Below are 16,073 nucleotides of genomic sequence, written 5' to 3'. Positions count from 1 at the left end.
AGAGCAGCACTCAAACCCAGTGTTGCCAGGCAAGGCACCACGCAGAGATGAAGAGACATCATCAGGAGGACTTTGTCATGTCTGCTTACAGAGAGATATTGGGGAATATGGCTGGTTTAAACAGCTCCATGTGGTGCTAGACTAGAAGTGTAGCCTGGTCCCAGATCTGTTTGTGCGGTCTCGCCAATTCCTGTGGTCATTGATGTGACAATGCTCCATGCAGGATGGATACAGAGACAGACCTAATCTTATTAATCTCTCTATGTACTAAAGCTTTGCCAGTGTGCTACAGGGGTCCCTAGTACTGCCCAAGACTAGAAGGGAAGATCCTCTTTGGAAGGGAAGGGGCTCATTGACAAATATCCCAGTTAGTGTGATAAGGTTCACATATAGAAAGTCCAGTTGAGAGATGCAAAAAATAGAACAGAAGAACGATTGGGATACTGTTTGTATGGTTCTTCAAAATGTCCACTCACCACCTTCCGGAGACATTTGAAACCCCACCTCTTTAAGGAATACCTGGGATAGGATAAAGTAATCCTTCTACCCCCCCCCCCTCCCTTTAAAAAAAATAAAAAATAATAATAATAATTTTAAAGTGGATATCCCACTGGTTATAGGGTGAATGCACCAATTTGTAAGTCGCTCTGGATAAGAGCGTCTGCTAAATAATGTAAATGTAAATGTCCAGTTACAAGGAATTTAAGGGAGGGGGGTAAAAGGGATGAGAGTGGGAAAAATGATCAGACTTTAAGCTAAGATATACTTGGGAGTTCGCAGTTTTTGGATCACTTCACTACCGTTTTAAATCATGCAGTCAATGGGGAGTTTATCGCCAGCAATTATCTTCATTAAAATACAAGAGTTATCTTCTCCACTTCTTTTGTCTTTCACAATCATGTGCTTCGTTAAGCGGTGATTCAACAATCACTCCAGCCTGAAGTGGAGTACTCCTCCCACTTCTTCAACGCCTCCATCCTCTTTTTTAGATTCCTATTTTAAAAGTGCACAAACTATCCGATAAACTACCTGAGTATACGTGAGAGTTAGTGCAGTTCCTACACAATGCTGAGAGATAGTTACTACAAGAGCCATGTACAGTAAAGTACAGTATAGATGGTCTGACTGGTACTACAGACACTGATGCCATATACAGTAGTGTGTTCAGAAATAGGAAAAGACAATGCCACTAGGGACAGACAGACAGTTTCAGTATACTGTACAACCAACCACACATTCGGTCATAGTACACCATCATACAATCAGAATATTGATTTTGTAGATTTGTTGCACTATAAATAATGTTCAAGTAAAGTACCTCTGGGGGTCTATTTTCACATCTTAGATTACAGCGAGTAAGTGGTCCTGGCTAATGAACAGAACAGCATTTCTCTTCACAATCTTTTCAAATTTCACACAGAAAGGGCTGGTGTGTATTGGAATGACGATTTTACCATAAAACATCTAAAGGTCGCTTCCAACAACCACTTATTGGTAACAGTAACAATAATGCTAGAGAGAGAGTGGAGGACGAAAATAAAACAATGCTCTAGTTGCTAATAAAAAAACTATACAGATTAGCAACTTTGAGATCTAAAAAGATGTGATGGTATTTTTTCCTATACATGATTATTTTATTATTCTCCATTCTTCATAATACCACCAGAAGTCTGCGTCAGAGTCATCTCCTTGGAAACAGCAGTTAAGACTGTGGAATACTTGAAATGCGCTACACATCGTCGACAGGCAGATCAGGGATGTTGGTCTTTGCTCGAGTGAAGAAGGCCATCTTCTCTCTTAAATCAGAAGAAAAAAGTCTTATCTTAACGAGACAAAAAACACAACTAACCTCCCTTTTTGTACAGTGAACAGAGCAAATCTTTATTTTTCAATGCTAGGCTGTGTGTTCACTGAGGCGAACGTCTTTCAGTTGCTTCAGAGCCAGCGTCAATTACTCAATCCCAGTCGACTTAGAAGGACTAGCATTGGTCATGAAATTTAAATGGAGAAACGTCCAATCCATATCATAGCCATGCAGCCTCCTGTAGCTCAGTTGCAACGCCAGGATTGTGGGTTCGATTCACACGTGGGGCCAGTATGAAAAATGTATGCACTCGCTAACTGTAAGTCGCTCTAGATAAGAGCGTCTGCTACAGTGGGGGAAAAAGGTATTTAGTCAGCCACCAATTGTGCAAGTTCTCCCACTTAAAAAGATGAGAAAGGCCTGTAATTTTCATCATAGGTACACGTCAACTATGACAGACAAAATGAGGAAAAAAAAATCCAGAAAATCACATTGTAGGATTTTTTATGAATTTATTTGCAAATTATGGTGGAAAATAAGTATTTGGTCACCTACAAACAAGCAAGATTTCTGGCTCTCACAGACCTGTAACTTGTTCTTTAAGAGGCTCCTCTGTCCTCCATTCGTTACCTGTATTAATGGCACCTGTTTGAACTTGTTATCAGTATAAAAGACCTGTCCACAACCTCAAACAGTCACACTCCAAACTCCACTATGGCCAAGACCAAGGAGCTGTCAAAGGACACCAGAAACAAAATTGTAGACCTGCACCAGGCTGGGAAGACTGAATCTGCAATAGGTAAGCAGCTTGGTTTGAAGAAATCAACTGTGGGAGCAATTATTAGGAAATGGAAGACATACAAGACCACTGATAATCTCCCTCGATCTGGGGCTCCACGCAAGATCTCACCCCGTGGGGTCAAAATGATCACAAGAACGGTGAGCAAAAATCCCAGAACCACAGGGGGGACCTAGTGAATGACCTGCAGAGAGCTGGGACCAAAGTAACAAAGCCTACCATCAGTAACACACTACGCTGCCAGGGACTCAGATCCTGCAGTGCCAGACGTGTCCCCCTGCTTAAGCCAGTACATGTCCAGGCCCGTCTGAAGTTTGCTAGAGTGCATTTGGATGATCCAGAAGAGGATTGGGAGAATGTCAGATGAAACCAAAATATAACTTTTTGGTAAAAACTCAACTCGTCGTGTTTGGAGGACAAAGAATGCTGAGTTACATCCAAAGAACACCATACCTACTGTGAAGCATGGGGGTGGAAACATCATGCTTTGGGGCTGTTTTTCTGCAAAGGGACAAGGACGACTGATCCGTGTAAAGGAAATAATGAATGGGGCCATGTATTGTGAGATTTTGAGTGAAAACCTCCTTCCATCAGCAAGGGCATTGAAGATGAAACGTGGCTGGGTCTTTCAGCATGACAATGATCCCAAACACACCGCCCGGGCAACGAAGGAGTGGCTTCGTAAGAAGCATTTCAAGGTCCTGGAGTGGCCTAGCCAGTCTCCAGATCTCAACCCCATAGAAAATCTTTGGAGGGAGTTGAAAGTCTGTGTTGCCCAGCGACAGCCCCAAAACATCACTGCTCTAGAGGAGATCTGCATGGAGGAATGGGCCAAAATACCAGCAACAGTGTGTGAAAACCTTGTGAAGACTTACAGAAAACTTTTGACCTTGCCAACAAAGGGTATATAACAAAGTATTGAGAAACTTTTGTTATTGACCAAATACTTATTTTCCACCATAATTTGCAAATAAATTCATTAAAAATCCTACAATGTGATTTTCTGGAGAAAAAAAATCTCATTTTGTCTGTCATAGTTGACGTGTACCTATGATGAAAATTACAGGCCTCTCTCATCTTTTTAAGTGGGAGAACTTGCACAATTGGTGGCTGACTAAATACTTTTTTCCCCCACTGTAAATGACTAAAATGTAAAAAATTGCCATTTTCCCAATTTAAAATTCCATATAATCTTACATTCCTAGACTAACTGGTATACAAATGGAATGGACGACAAATTGTAGTCCATCCAACTGAACCTAATGCTTTGAGACCTGTGAGAGAAGCTAAATACAATATAAACATTGTCATTCATCTAATACATGGGGAAAGAGAAAAGGCTTAATGGACCAACTCCTCTTACAAGAGGTCTGTTACACTATACTGTTGCTGTACCATGTAATGTAATGTATTCTACAGTACTGACCTGAAGGACTGGACCTCGGGCACCTCTTTCCTGCTCTGGCCTCGGATCTTGTGGACGTCCTTGGCCGCAGCACGCATCATCTTCTCCACCCTCTGCTCCTGCAGCTGCTCCTCACGGGTCTGCAGACAACACCACCACACAGATGCTTAGAGAGAAGTTGGATAATAGGCCTTAACAACTCCTCCTGGCCAGTCACCAGCTAGAACAGCATCTAACCCCTCACTTCATATTTCACAGGTGTGTATTGGACCAATGATTTACATACATACAGCCTCCCATCTGTCTCATAAAGTCTACATCTGAATGCATTTCACGGTAAAGTCTACACCCGTTGTATTCGGCGCATGTGACAAATAGAATTTGATTTTGATTGAAATGGAAGCCTATTCCCTATATAGAGCACTTATTAGTGATGGAGTGTTGGGGGGGATCAGTGTATCTCCCTCTCCCACCTGTTTCTCGGCCTGTCTGAGCAGCAGACGGAAGCGCTCGTCGTCCTGCACCCAGGTGGGGAGGTCTCTGGTGCCCTGCTGCCGGGCCCTCTCCAGCTGCTCCTTGAGCTCCCTGAGGACCCGCAGCTCCTGGGCCAGTCGCGTGTGGCAAGTCCTGGACACCTGCAGGTCCAGCTCCAGGTCCAAACTGGTCCGCAGCAGCCCGTCCAGGCCCCGCACCGGCGGCTGGGGGGAGGAGAGGAGGAAGAGGGAAATGGTGGGTTAGTAATTTATACATTAGACACGCTCTCTCACACACACACACATAAGGAGGTACAGGGAGACAAAGCAGCCCTTTCCCAGTGGCCTCTCCTCTCCTCCACTCTCCTCCTCTTTCCCAGCAGGTAGACAGACAGATCTGTCCTGGACAGAGTTCACTCCTGTTCCCTGCATTAATAGAGGCCAGAGAATGTCAAGCTGCATTAAAAATTCAACCAGCCATTAAATATTAAGACTCACTTTTACTGAAGGCTGGGTCTCGCTAGGTCTGGGAAAGCAAAAATGTAAATGTCTCCCTTTGAGAATAACTAATGTGGCCACAGCCTGAGACTTGACTGCACTATTAGACTGTCAGTTTGAACAGAGTAAAGGAATAGAGAGAGAGAGACTGAACGGGAAGAAAATGTACTTGTTATACTGAGAACCTTGGCTAACAGACAGAAATGGAAAGTTAAATTGGTATTTATAGCGTAGAAATAAAGAATGACAGATAGTATCTCTATGGTGGGATAGATACAGTGAGTGGTTTATCATAGAAATATAAAACGATAGATAGGATCTCTGTGTAAAATGATGAATACAAAGTGGGTATTTATTCAGTATAAAAATAAAGAATGATAGATAGGATCTACAGCAGGGGTAGGCAACTAGATTCAGCCGCGGGCCGATTTTTGTCGGAGCGGATGGTCGGAACATAATTATAATAATTTGTACACTGCAAATTGACCACAACTAAGCCCAAAAAGAGATTGTATTTGAAAATAACAATCATTTCATTACTTGAGACCAGATTTCCTGTTTAGCTTCATTCCTAGTGATTGTACAGGATATTTTGACCAAAAACTAAAAATCCCCCAAACTAAAATCCTGACCAAAAACTCAACTTTGGCCCCCCCCCCCAAAAAAAACACTTGCAAACCAGTTTTGGCCCACGGGCCGCCTGTTGCCGACCCCTGATCTATGTACTATGGTGGGATGGATACTAAGTGAGTAGTGTCTACCTTCTTCATGCGCATGCTGCGTCTCTCTGATGCGTTCCTGACGAACTGAGACTTCTTCGACAGAGTGGAGCTGTCGCTGTCACTGCGGTTGATCTGATCATCACATAGTAGAAAGGCAAAAACAAACCATTCAAAATAAAAAAGTTAGAACAAGAAGGACATGAATGACAGCTTTCGTTGGGTTAGGGATGCTTTCCAAAGCTAAGCACAACTGAAAACAGTAGTCAAAGTGAACTAGCACAACGGAAAACAGTAGTCAAAGTGAACTGTATTTTAAATTTCTGTCATTTAGCAGATGGAATTAAATAACAAGTTTGTCTGAATGTGTTTGAGAGTAGATATGTACTAATATAAATGTATATCTAGCATAGATATGCACTACTATATACTAGATATGTACTAAATATGTCCATGTATTGTATGCACTAGAGTGCCTGCCCTCACCCGGCAGATGTACTGGCTCTGGGGCCCAGGGGAAAAGGTCTTGGAGCGGATGATGGCGTTGCCCCGGATGAAGGGATTCTGCTGGGGCACATCGTGGGGCCGACGCTCCTTGGGCCGGACCACCCAGGAGGAGGCATGGTGGTGGTGGTGGCCGGTACTGGTCTCCTTGTTCACCTGGGGACGGAGCAGGAGAGCAGTTTAGAATGAAGTCTGTTTTACATAGTCAAGCTGGGCTTACAAATGTACTGTTATGTTCAGTTACTGTTACAACTCTAATCATGTCATTCATAGTTACGTCATACAGCACATTTGTTAGTCTGTATATCAATTTGGGTTTGTAGAACTGTTGCGTTTGAATCAAATTAATATACATGTTTTCACTCAAATACTTCCCATTAACGTCATCTGGAAATAGGTCAAATAATTAAATAATATCAAATAAAATAGTATTCATTTATTCATATAGTATTTATAACAGTTGATGGAGTCTCCACTTACCCTCTCCGCCATGGTTCCTGTTTGAGTCGGTTTGGTTGTCACCTCCTCTCCCTCCCATTGGCTACTGTCAGGATATAGCCCCTCCTCTTCCTCTAGAGGCCCCGCCCCCTCTGTGTTGTTGTCTTCCTCGTCTTCAAACCCTTCTCCTTCCAGCTCTTCACTGTGCCTGTAGAGGGTTGAAACACTGTCAGACCGACAGAGGGAGGGAGGGAGGTAAGGAGAGAGAGGGAGCAACCTGTCAGTTATTCACCTTCCCCATTCTACCTGCAAGGGGCTGTGGGGAAGGAGGGGTGGTTAGTGTGCCACTGGGCTTTCAAAATTTCCACTAAACGTCTGAGCTTATTCCCATGGGAAAGACAGATGGGAGAGGGGGAAGGGAGGGAACAGTTATTCAACTGTGAGACACAAGATCTCCCTCATTGACTGTGACGAGTATGGAAGAATGTCCTCTGTAGAGGTTAAAATTGGGAGGAGGAGAAGACAGGAGAATAACGGGATAAAGGTGCTGCTGTTAGTGAAGGGAGAGCTCACCATTCATCCTCCTCTGATGCACCCTCCAGACTGCCTGCTACTCTCTCTGTGGTGGGGACAGAGCTCTGGAACACACAGCAAACACACACACATTGTTACTCATCTGTTACATCCATTCATTAGATACAGTATGTTTAGATATTCATAACACTTCTATTCAGATTCACAATAACTGATCAATTTCCTTTTGAAATGCAGGCCATTGTTATACATGATGAATGAATGTCTATGTTACCCTTTCAGACTGTGTAGTCGTCCCGGTCTTTTTGTCCTTGCTATTGATCTGTGGCATGAAGGAGTAGCTGAGGAGGTTGTAGCACTTGACACATCTCTCCCCAGAGGTGTTGACATCAGCCAGGCTTATCTGAGCACCAGCCTGCCCAGAGGACAGCAGGAAGCCATATAAGAGTTAAAAGGCAGTCTACTGAAGGATGTTATACACGGTTGTAACAGACTTCATGCATGAGACAGTACAGAGTGTTAGGAAGGACAAAAAGCTCTTATCCACTAACAGCAATAAACCACTGTCATATGATTCAATGACAACACAAGGGAAAGCTAAAAGGTATACATAGGCATTTCAATGTACACTTAGCAAATACACCACCGTAGAAGTGTTTGCACTCTATCTGGGTGTGGACTGTTTGTTATGTTGACGCTGAATTGAGAGACGAGTGACAGACCAGCAATGGTCGTTACACTTACAAGACACTCCTCGCGGCCAGACGGCCTGGTGTGGCAGATGTCCACCCTCAGGGTCTTCTGCCGCAGGGCATTGTGGGCCATCTGGACACCGAAGACTTCGCTGACCTCCACGGTGTCCTGTGGGAGAGAGCCGCGCGTCCGGAAGAGGCAGCAGGTGGGCTCTGAGCACGGGAGCACCACCACACGGATGTATCTATGGAGGAGACACACAGACAGTTAAACACCTAAAGACAATGTACACACAGATGAGTGTACAGTTAAGGACAGAGGAAACATACAGTACTTTCAATACAAACAAACAAACAATTGATTATGAGAAGCGGGAACAAAGACATCCACACACAGCATATGCACAGTCATCGGAGAGGTGTTTCACATAACCAAGTAATGGCAGTCATTCACTCCTAAAGCAAAGAGAAAAGGTAACTTTGCTTACATACATTTTGTGGTCTGGTGGCAGGGCGAGGGCGCTGCAGTTGGAGAGCTGCATGACGAACACAGTGAAGCGCTCGTCTTTCACCTCGTACTTCAGGCCCAGCCTGACCTGGGCACAGCCTAGTGGTCCTCCCCTCTCCTCACAGCCCAGCAGCAGCTCTGCAGGGAGGACTGACCTGGGAACAGTGACACATACAGGGTTAGGGTTAGATCCACAAAGCTGCTATCAAATACAGTACCTGGAAGCAAGACCTGGTTTGTGCTTTAGCCATCAACCTTACATTTGAAGTCATGTCATTGATATTATAGTGGTGATATCAGTCTATACAGATCTGGCTACCAGACTTCAAAACACCACAGTAAGTTATGAGAGGGACTGGCAACATATGGCAAAAAGACCCTCAGGTTGTAGGGTCAAACAAAACATAGTACTGCAGACAGCTTGTCACTTTCTAATAGTAATCGAAAAATAGATAAATTAATAGATAAACCATCAGATCATACCTCTACAATTTGAGGTCTAGCTTTATGAATAACTTAATTTACATACACATCTAGTAGTTACTGGGTGCCCTGACCTAATCTCAAGCAAATTACAACATGGTGTGTTTGACCTTAATTACTGGATCTACTGTACGCCCTCCTAACATTAGTTCAATATTAAGTGGATCAGATAGTTCTTCATTAAACACCCCTATCTTTCAATACTATCCATGAAGGTTCAGGCTACTGAACATGGTCTTAAGCCTTGCTCCAGAGTAAAGTAATTAGGTAAACACCTCTCCTCCAGGTGACCCAATGGCTTTCTACAGTACCCACCTCCTCTCTGAGGGCTCGTACACCCCGCTGTCACCCGCCACCGACTCATCAGACACTGCTGACGTCACGCCCATCTTCCTAGGCCCCGCCCCTGCCGTACCTCTGACCTGCACTATGGCATCTAAGGGAAGAGGGGGTTGGGAAGAGGAGAGGAAAACAGGGGGAGGAGAAGAGGAGTGTAGACGAACAACACCTTGTCACAACCTTTCCCCCATGGCGGCCATGGGAACCGGTGCTGAGTTGCATAGCTGGAGTACACCATACAGGTAACAGTGGGCTGTAACTCAACCCCTTCTCTCTCCCTCCTCCCCCCGGTGTGCCCCCACTGGCAATCAGGTTTCAGGTGCAATCTTGAATTCCTCACGAGGTGCATGCACACACGCACGTAAACACACCTACTACAGAGGTGGAAGCCTGACCTTCCAGTCCAATAAAGGTAGAGTGTTGAATGGAGGTGTGTGTTACATCAGCAGGGTACACTAATACAGCCCTGTCTCTCTCTCTCTCTGGGTCACACTGTGCAGGCTTGCCATTATGCAAGTCTACTACTACTACGACTACGACTGCGACTGCTACTACTACTACTACTACTACTGGAAACCTATAACCTACTCCCTGACGTAAACTCTAACACCCATATACACTGAGTGGACGCCTTCCTAATATTGAGTTGCACCTGCTTTTGCCCTCAGAACAGCCTCAATTCGTCGGAGCATGGACTCTGCAAAGTGTCGAAAGTGTTCCACAGGGATGCTGGCCCATGTTGACTCCAATGCTTCCCACAGTTGTGTCAAGTTGGCTGGATGACCTTTGGGTGGTGGACCATTCTTGATGCACACAGGAAACTGTTGAGCGTGAAAAACCCAGCAGCGTTGCAGTTCTTGACACACTCAAACTGGTGCGCCTGGCACCTACTACCATACCCCATTCAAAGGCACTTAAATATTTTGTCTTGCCCATTCACACTGAATGGCACACATACACAATCCATGTCTCAACTGTCTCAAGGCTTAAAAATCCTTATTCAACCTGTCTCCTCCTCTTCTACACTGATTGAAGTAGATTTAACAGGTGACATCAATAAATGATCATAGCTTTCCCCTGGATTCACCTGGTCTATGTCTTGGAAAGAGCAGGTGTTCCTAATGTTCATATCTTTCTTAGTGTGTTGCTGATATTGCTATGATTTGTAATGTGTTTTGTGTAGATCGTATAACTTAAACATATTAATTATTTATGGTTCACAATGGACATGAGGACCATATACTCCACTATACACCAACACTACACAAGTCTACAGTAGCAGTCAATACATTGACTCTCGTGACATTAAAAGAGAGCTTTAATAATGTCAGATAATAGACAGAAAGTGACTGTACCTTTAAACATCTCTCCAGCTATGATAGTGGCATCCTGCTCCACCCCTCCACGGTGCTGCTGCTCCTCCCTGTCTAGCCCCAGCCCTAGCTCTGTCAGCCTGCTATGCAGCTCCATGTCCAGCCCCCCACCAGGGCCCCCCGGCCCCATAAACCTCTCACCAGAGAGGAATATGGAGTCTGTGACCAGTGGCGAGCAGGGCGGTGAGAGCGACGACAGCGAAGACCTCGGCGACAGTGAACTCATCGACCTCGGTGTCTCTGATAGTCTCAGCGCCTGTAGCCTGGTTCTGGCCTCTGCTCCCCCACCGACAATACCCCCCTTATCGCCCGCTCTCTCTCCGGACACTTTTCCGGGGACCACCTCATGTTCGTGGATGGTGGTGATGGAGCTGGAGGGCCGGTAGCTGACCCCCGGGCCACCCTCCTGCAGTAGGGAGTCCAGTTTGTTCTGGAAGTCAGGGTCTCCCAGCTCAGGCTGCTCCAGGTAGATATCTGTGAAGCTCAGGGAGGAGGTGGAGCCCAGGGAGGACGTGGTGGCTAAAGAACCACGGCTGGAGGTCAGAGAGCCATGGCTGCTGCCTGATGAACACGACAGTGTGCTGGCCGAAAGACTGCAGGGAGAGAGATGGGGAGGAGGGAGGAGAGAGAGGCAGAGAAGAGAGTATTGGAGGGGGAGGAGGACGGAAAGAAAATTAGACAGAAAGAAGGCATAAAGAGAGGAGATGGAGAGGAGAGAGCGAGAGAATCAGAGAGGATTGGATGGGGAGAAGGAGAGAAGAGAGAGAGAGAGAGAGAGAGAGAGAGAGAGAGAGAGAGAGAGAGAGAGAAAAAAAATTGGGGGCAGCAAAAAGGAGTGAGAGAAAAGCGGAGTGGACGGTGGATAAAGGGAGCGCGGGACCAAGAGGGAGAGAGAGGACCACAGCGTTAGAAGAGCTAGGAACATACTCCAGGCAGACCTATGCCTTCCATAGCCATCTGTGTGGGCACTGGAAAACCTATTCTCCTCATTTTCATCTCCTCTCCTCTGTTCCCATCTTTTAGCCCTCAGTAACTTCAAATGCAGTGTCTGCTCGACAGAAAACATAGTAATTAAAGCTTGGCAAGCTCATTAGGAAAGACACAGGGGAGTTTCTCTCTGCATCACAGCCCTTTGATTTATATCAGCTAGAAACAGAGGATGAATTAGGCATGATAAGATAACAAAAACAGAGAGAGAGAGCGAAAGAGAAGAAAAAGAGACTAACACTATTGTTGAAGTTACTTATTTGATTAAAAGAGTCTTTTGAAAACGGCTTTAATACATATATGGTTCTCTAACAGAGACTTCGCATCATCTTATAAAACACAGCTTCAGTTTAACAGAGTCCATTTCTGAAACACACACTCATGTTTCAGAACTGAAATTCAAGACACATCTTGAGCTTTTAGAGAAAAGGTTAAATACTCAAAGTCCTATCCCTCCCTCATATTATTTTAAGACCAACACTCCCTCATAGAACTGAATGAACCATATGAGCCACTCAGTAGATAAAATACTGTAGTCTACATTTTACTTTTTAGTCATTTAGCAGACGCTCTTATCCAGAGCGACTTACAGTTAGTGAGTGCATACATTATTTTATTTTATTTTTCATACTGGCCCCCCGTGGGAATCGAACCGACAACCCTGGCGTTGCAAACGCCATGCTCTACCAACTGAGCTACATCCCTGTCGGCCATTCCCTCCTCTAACCTGGACGACGCTGGGCCAATTGTGCGCCGCCCCATGGGTCTCCCGGTCGCGGCCGGCTACGACAGAGCCTGGATTCGAACAGCTAGCACTGCGCCACTCGAGAGGTCTAGAATCTTGTGTGAATTTATGGAGCTCTATAAATGAAAGATACACTCCTTTAAGATGAGGTAAATGTAGACCTTGGATTGAAGTTTCACTCTTCCCCCTCAAAAGGTTGTAAGTAGGCTCAAGGCACCAGGCTAGGCAGGGTTGTGAGGTATATCTAAAATGCCTGATGTAACAGCTTGCAACAGGCCTCAGCAGACAAATGGGTTAGTTGGATGAAGGTGTTGAATGTACTAGGCCCATTTGAGATGTGAGAGGCAAGATAGGAGAGGACAAAGAGGCTTGTGCTAATAGCAGTGTTATTTATTAGTGAATAACTTTAGAGCTGAGAGAGTACAGTAGTGATGTACTGTTACACCTTGGTGACTGTAACCTCACCTCACCTGACCAAGACCTCCAAGGTTAAAACGCTGCCCGTGTCTCCATGTAGACAATAAAATGTATTCTTATTAATTTTTCTTTTGGAATGTGCACATTGAGTTGTGCAATAGGAGTTTACATTTTAAGTAGATACATTTAAGTGATTGTGCCTCCTGAACTGGCAGTGTGGTAGTGCTGTGTTACAGTTGGTTGACAGTTGCTGAATGTGTTGTTTAGGTGAGTGAATGTACCTCTTGAGCTGAGTGTGTAGTGATGATGCCAGGCGAACCATCTCCTCCAGCTCTCTCACCAGCTTGTTCCTCTTACAGTGCAACCTCAATCTGATAGAAAAGACAAAACATCAGAAATGTTAGCTAAAAGAAAAGTTGTAACTCGAATCACAACAATTTTGTTGTCACACAAGCATAAGAAACAGGCCCTATTCTACTTGAGTAATCAAAAAAAAAACAATCAACTACATGACCATACAATTACATAATTACTATGTAACATCTTAATATAATGTTCTTACAAACTAGAGTAATTACAGCATTATAAACAGTTATAAGAGCAAAAGGCTATTTTCTTCCTCAATGAGCAGATACTTCTGACTTCTAATATTAAACCAGCTTGTTAAAAAACGCTATTTTGCATCCAACCTACAGTGCCTTGCAAAAGTATTCATCCCCCTTGGCGTTTTTCCTATTTTGTTGCATTACAACCTGTAATTTAAATGATTTTTATTTGGATTTCATGTAATGGACATACACAAAATTGTCCAAATTGGTGAAGTGAAATGAAAAAAATAACTTGTTTCAAAAAATTCTACAAAATAAATAACGGAAAAGTGGTGCGTGCATTTGTATTCACCCCTTTTGCTATGAAGCCCCTAAATAAGATCTGGTGCAACCAATTACCTTTAGAAATCACATAATTAGTTAAATAAAGTCCACCTGTGTGCAATCTAAGTGTCACATGATCTCAGTATATATATACACCTGTTCTGAAAGGCCCCAGAGTCTGCAACACCACTAAGCAAGGGGCACCACCAAGCAAGCGGCACCATGAAGACCAAGGAGCTCTCCAAACAGGTCAGGGACAAAGTTGTGGAGAAGTACAGAAATATCAGAAACTTTGAACATCCCACGGAGCACCATTAAATCCATCATTAATAAATGGAAAGAATATGGCACCACAACAAACCTGCCAAGAGAGGGCCGCCCACCAAAACTCACGGGCCAGGCAAGGAGGGCATTAATCAGAGAGGCAACAAAGAGACCAAAGATAACCCTGAAGGAGCTGCAAAGTCCATAGGACCACTTTAAGCCATATACTCCACAGAGCTGGGCTTTATGGAAGAGTGGCCAGAAAAAAAGCCATTGCTTAAAGAAAAAATAAGCAAACACATTTGGTGTTCGCCAAAAGGCATGTGTGAGACTCCCCAAACATATGGAAGAAGGTATCCTGGTCAGATGAGACTAAAATTTTGCTTTTTGGCCATCAAGGAAAACGCTATGTCTGGCGCGAACCCAACACCTCTCATCACCCCGAGCACACCATCCCATACCATGAAGGAATGATGGATGGCGCTAAATACAGGGAAATTCTTGAGGGAAACCTATTTCAGTCTTCCAGAGATTTGAGACTGGGACGGAGGTTCACCTTCCAGCAGGACAATGACCCTAAGCATACTGCTATAGCAACACTCGGGTGGTTTAAGGGGAAACATTTAAATGTCTTGGAATGGCCTAGTCAAAGCCCAGACCTCAATCCAATTGAGAATCTGTGGTATGACTTAAAGATTGCTGTACACCAGCGGAACCCATTCAACTTGAAGGAGCTGGAGCAGTTTTGCCTTGAAGAATGGGCAAAAATCCCAGTGGCTAGATGTGCCAAGCTTATAGAGACATACCCCAAGAGACTTGCAGCTGTAATTGCTGCAAAAGGTGGCTCTACAAAGTATTGACTTTGGGGGGGTGAATAGTTATGCACGCTAAAGTTCTGTTCTTATTTCTTGTTTCTTTCACCCAAAAAATTATTTTGCATCTTCAAAGTGGTAGGCATGTTGTGTAAATCAAATGATACAAACCCCCCAAAAATCTATTTTAATTCCAGGTTGTAAGGCAACAAAATAGGGAAAAATGCCAAGGGGGGTGAATACATTCACAAGCCCTGTTTGTGATGCTCGGGTTACATATATATAAAAGAGAGAGAGAGAGAGAGAGAGAGAGAGAGAGAGAGAGAGAGAATAAAATGAGAGAGAAGGAAAGAGGATGAGAAAGTAAGAGATATATAGAAGAGAAAGAGAGAGAGAGAAAGAGGCAGAGAAAAGGGGCCTAATTGGTGTAGTCTACATGTGAGTGAGCAGGTGAGCAGGTGAGGAGCTTGGAGTCGGGTAAGTTTGGCTTTATACATAGCTTGGGCTTTGTCGAGTAAGGCTTAAACTATGTATTTAGATTGTAGTTAGGTATTGTAGGTAGGTATCGTGGGTTGTTGTAGGAAGTTATTGTATGTAATTATTGTAGGTTAGTGTTGTATTCGGCGGTGCCGGGTGTAGCACGAAGCTAGCTAGCTAACTCACCACCTGGACTAGCTGGCGAGTAGCTATTAGCAACGGTATAGTTGTTTCACGCCTGAGAGTGCCTGTAATTACGCCAGCTGGCTGCCTACAATAATTACATACAATAATTGCCTACCATTCAGCTGTTTTATAACCTCATTGTCTGAACCGTTAACGTTAGGCAGCAAGTGGCTACTGTGCTCGAAAATTAGCAAGCTTGTTGCAACCTGGATAGCTACTTGTAAACAATAGCTGGAACGACCGAGCGAACAGACGCGAACTGGCTGAGTCAATTCAGTGGCTAGCTTTGCACTTGGCTAGCTAACAGTAGCTGCTAGGGGTAAGTCATAACCTACACTTGTGTTTTGTTTTTTACATATTGATAGCCCGAGTTGCTCAAGGAATTCGGGACATGGGTGACTAGTTAACGTTAGTTTGGCTCTCTCTGTGTGTTCGTGCTGTGAAAGGAGGGGTTCTTCTTTGTCTGAAAGCAATGGCTAGCTAGTTTGCTAACTATTCTAGCTAACTAACTGGCTGAATAAGTTGACGACGGACTCGCTCAAGCTGTTGGGACTAACCCACAACGTTAGACACGGACGATCTGCTTGTGTGTTGATACACTGGTGGTTGTTGTGGCTGAGTATTGGCGCTAAACCCTGCTGTTGGAGACCGGCATGCTAGCTGGCTGTGGCGTCTTATGACGAGGTGCCCGGACGTTTTTCACGGAATAATACTGCACCTAGTTAGCTAGCTGAATAAACTAGG

At 44.4% G+C, this 16,073-nt stretch overlaps 1 protein-coding gene across 2 annotated transcripts in view; it reads right to left on the bottom strand.

Annotated features, from left to right (window-relative positions):
* Positions 1–634: 634 nt before the first annotated feature.
* The window catches only part of LOC311143192 (protein KIBRA-like), a 35,286-nt gene continuing 19,847 nt past the window's right edge, over positions 635–16,073 (bottom strand). Inside the window, exons 10-22 of one of the 2 annotated variants that reach the window (XM_084178977.1) lie at positions 13,000–13,089; positions 10,552–11,162; positions 9,173–9,293; positions 8,359–8,529; positions 7,919–8,111; positions 7,449–7,589; positions 7,214–7,278; positions 6,683–6,866; positions 6,185–6,358; positions 5,741–5,833; positions 4,482–4,706; positions 4,030–4,148; positions 635–1,796 (exon numbers count right to left, since the gene is read on the bottom strand). In XM_084178977.1, coding sequence (XP_084035103.1) covers positions 1,730–1,796; positions 4,030–4,148; positions 4,482–4,706; positions 5,741–5,833; positions 6,185–6,358; positions 6,683–6,866; positions 7,214–7,278; positions 7,449–7,589; positions 7,919–8,111; positions 8,359–8,529; positions 9,173–9,293; positions 10,552–11,162; positions 13,000–13,089 — 2,254 coding nt within the window. In that variant the 3' untranslated portion in view covers positions 635–1,729. The remainder of the gene's footprint in view (positions 1,797–4,029; positions 4,149–4,481; positions 4,707–5,740; positions 5,834–6,184; positions 6,359–6,682; positions 6,867–7,213; positions 7,279–7,448; positions 7,590–7,918; positions 8,112–8,358; positions 8,530–9,172; positions 9,294–10,551; positions 11,163–12,999; positions 13,090–16,073) is intronic. The other variant, XM_084178978.1, reaches the window with a different exon arrangement.

The sequence above is a fragment of the Coregonus lavaretus genome (genome assembly GCF_964263955.1).
Source record: "Coregonus lavaretus genome assembly, chromosome: 15".
NCBI classification, from domain to species: Eukaryota; Metazoa; Chordata; class Actinopteri; order Salmoniformes; family Salmonidae; genus Coregonus; species Coregonus lavaretus.
Note: the sequence above shows the minus strand (reverse complement) of the source record. Positions and strands in the feature narration are given on the sequence as shown.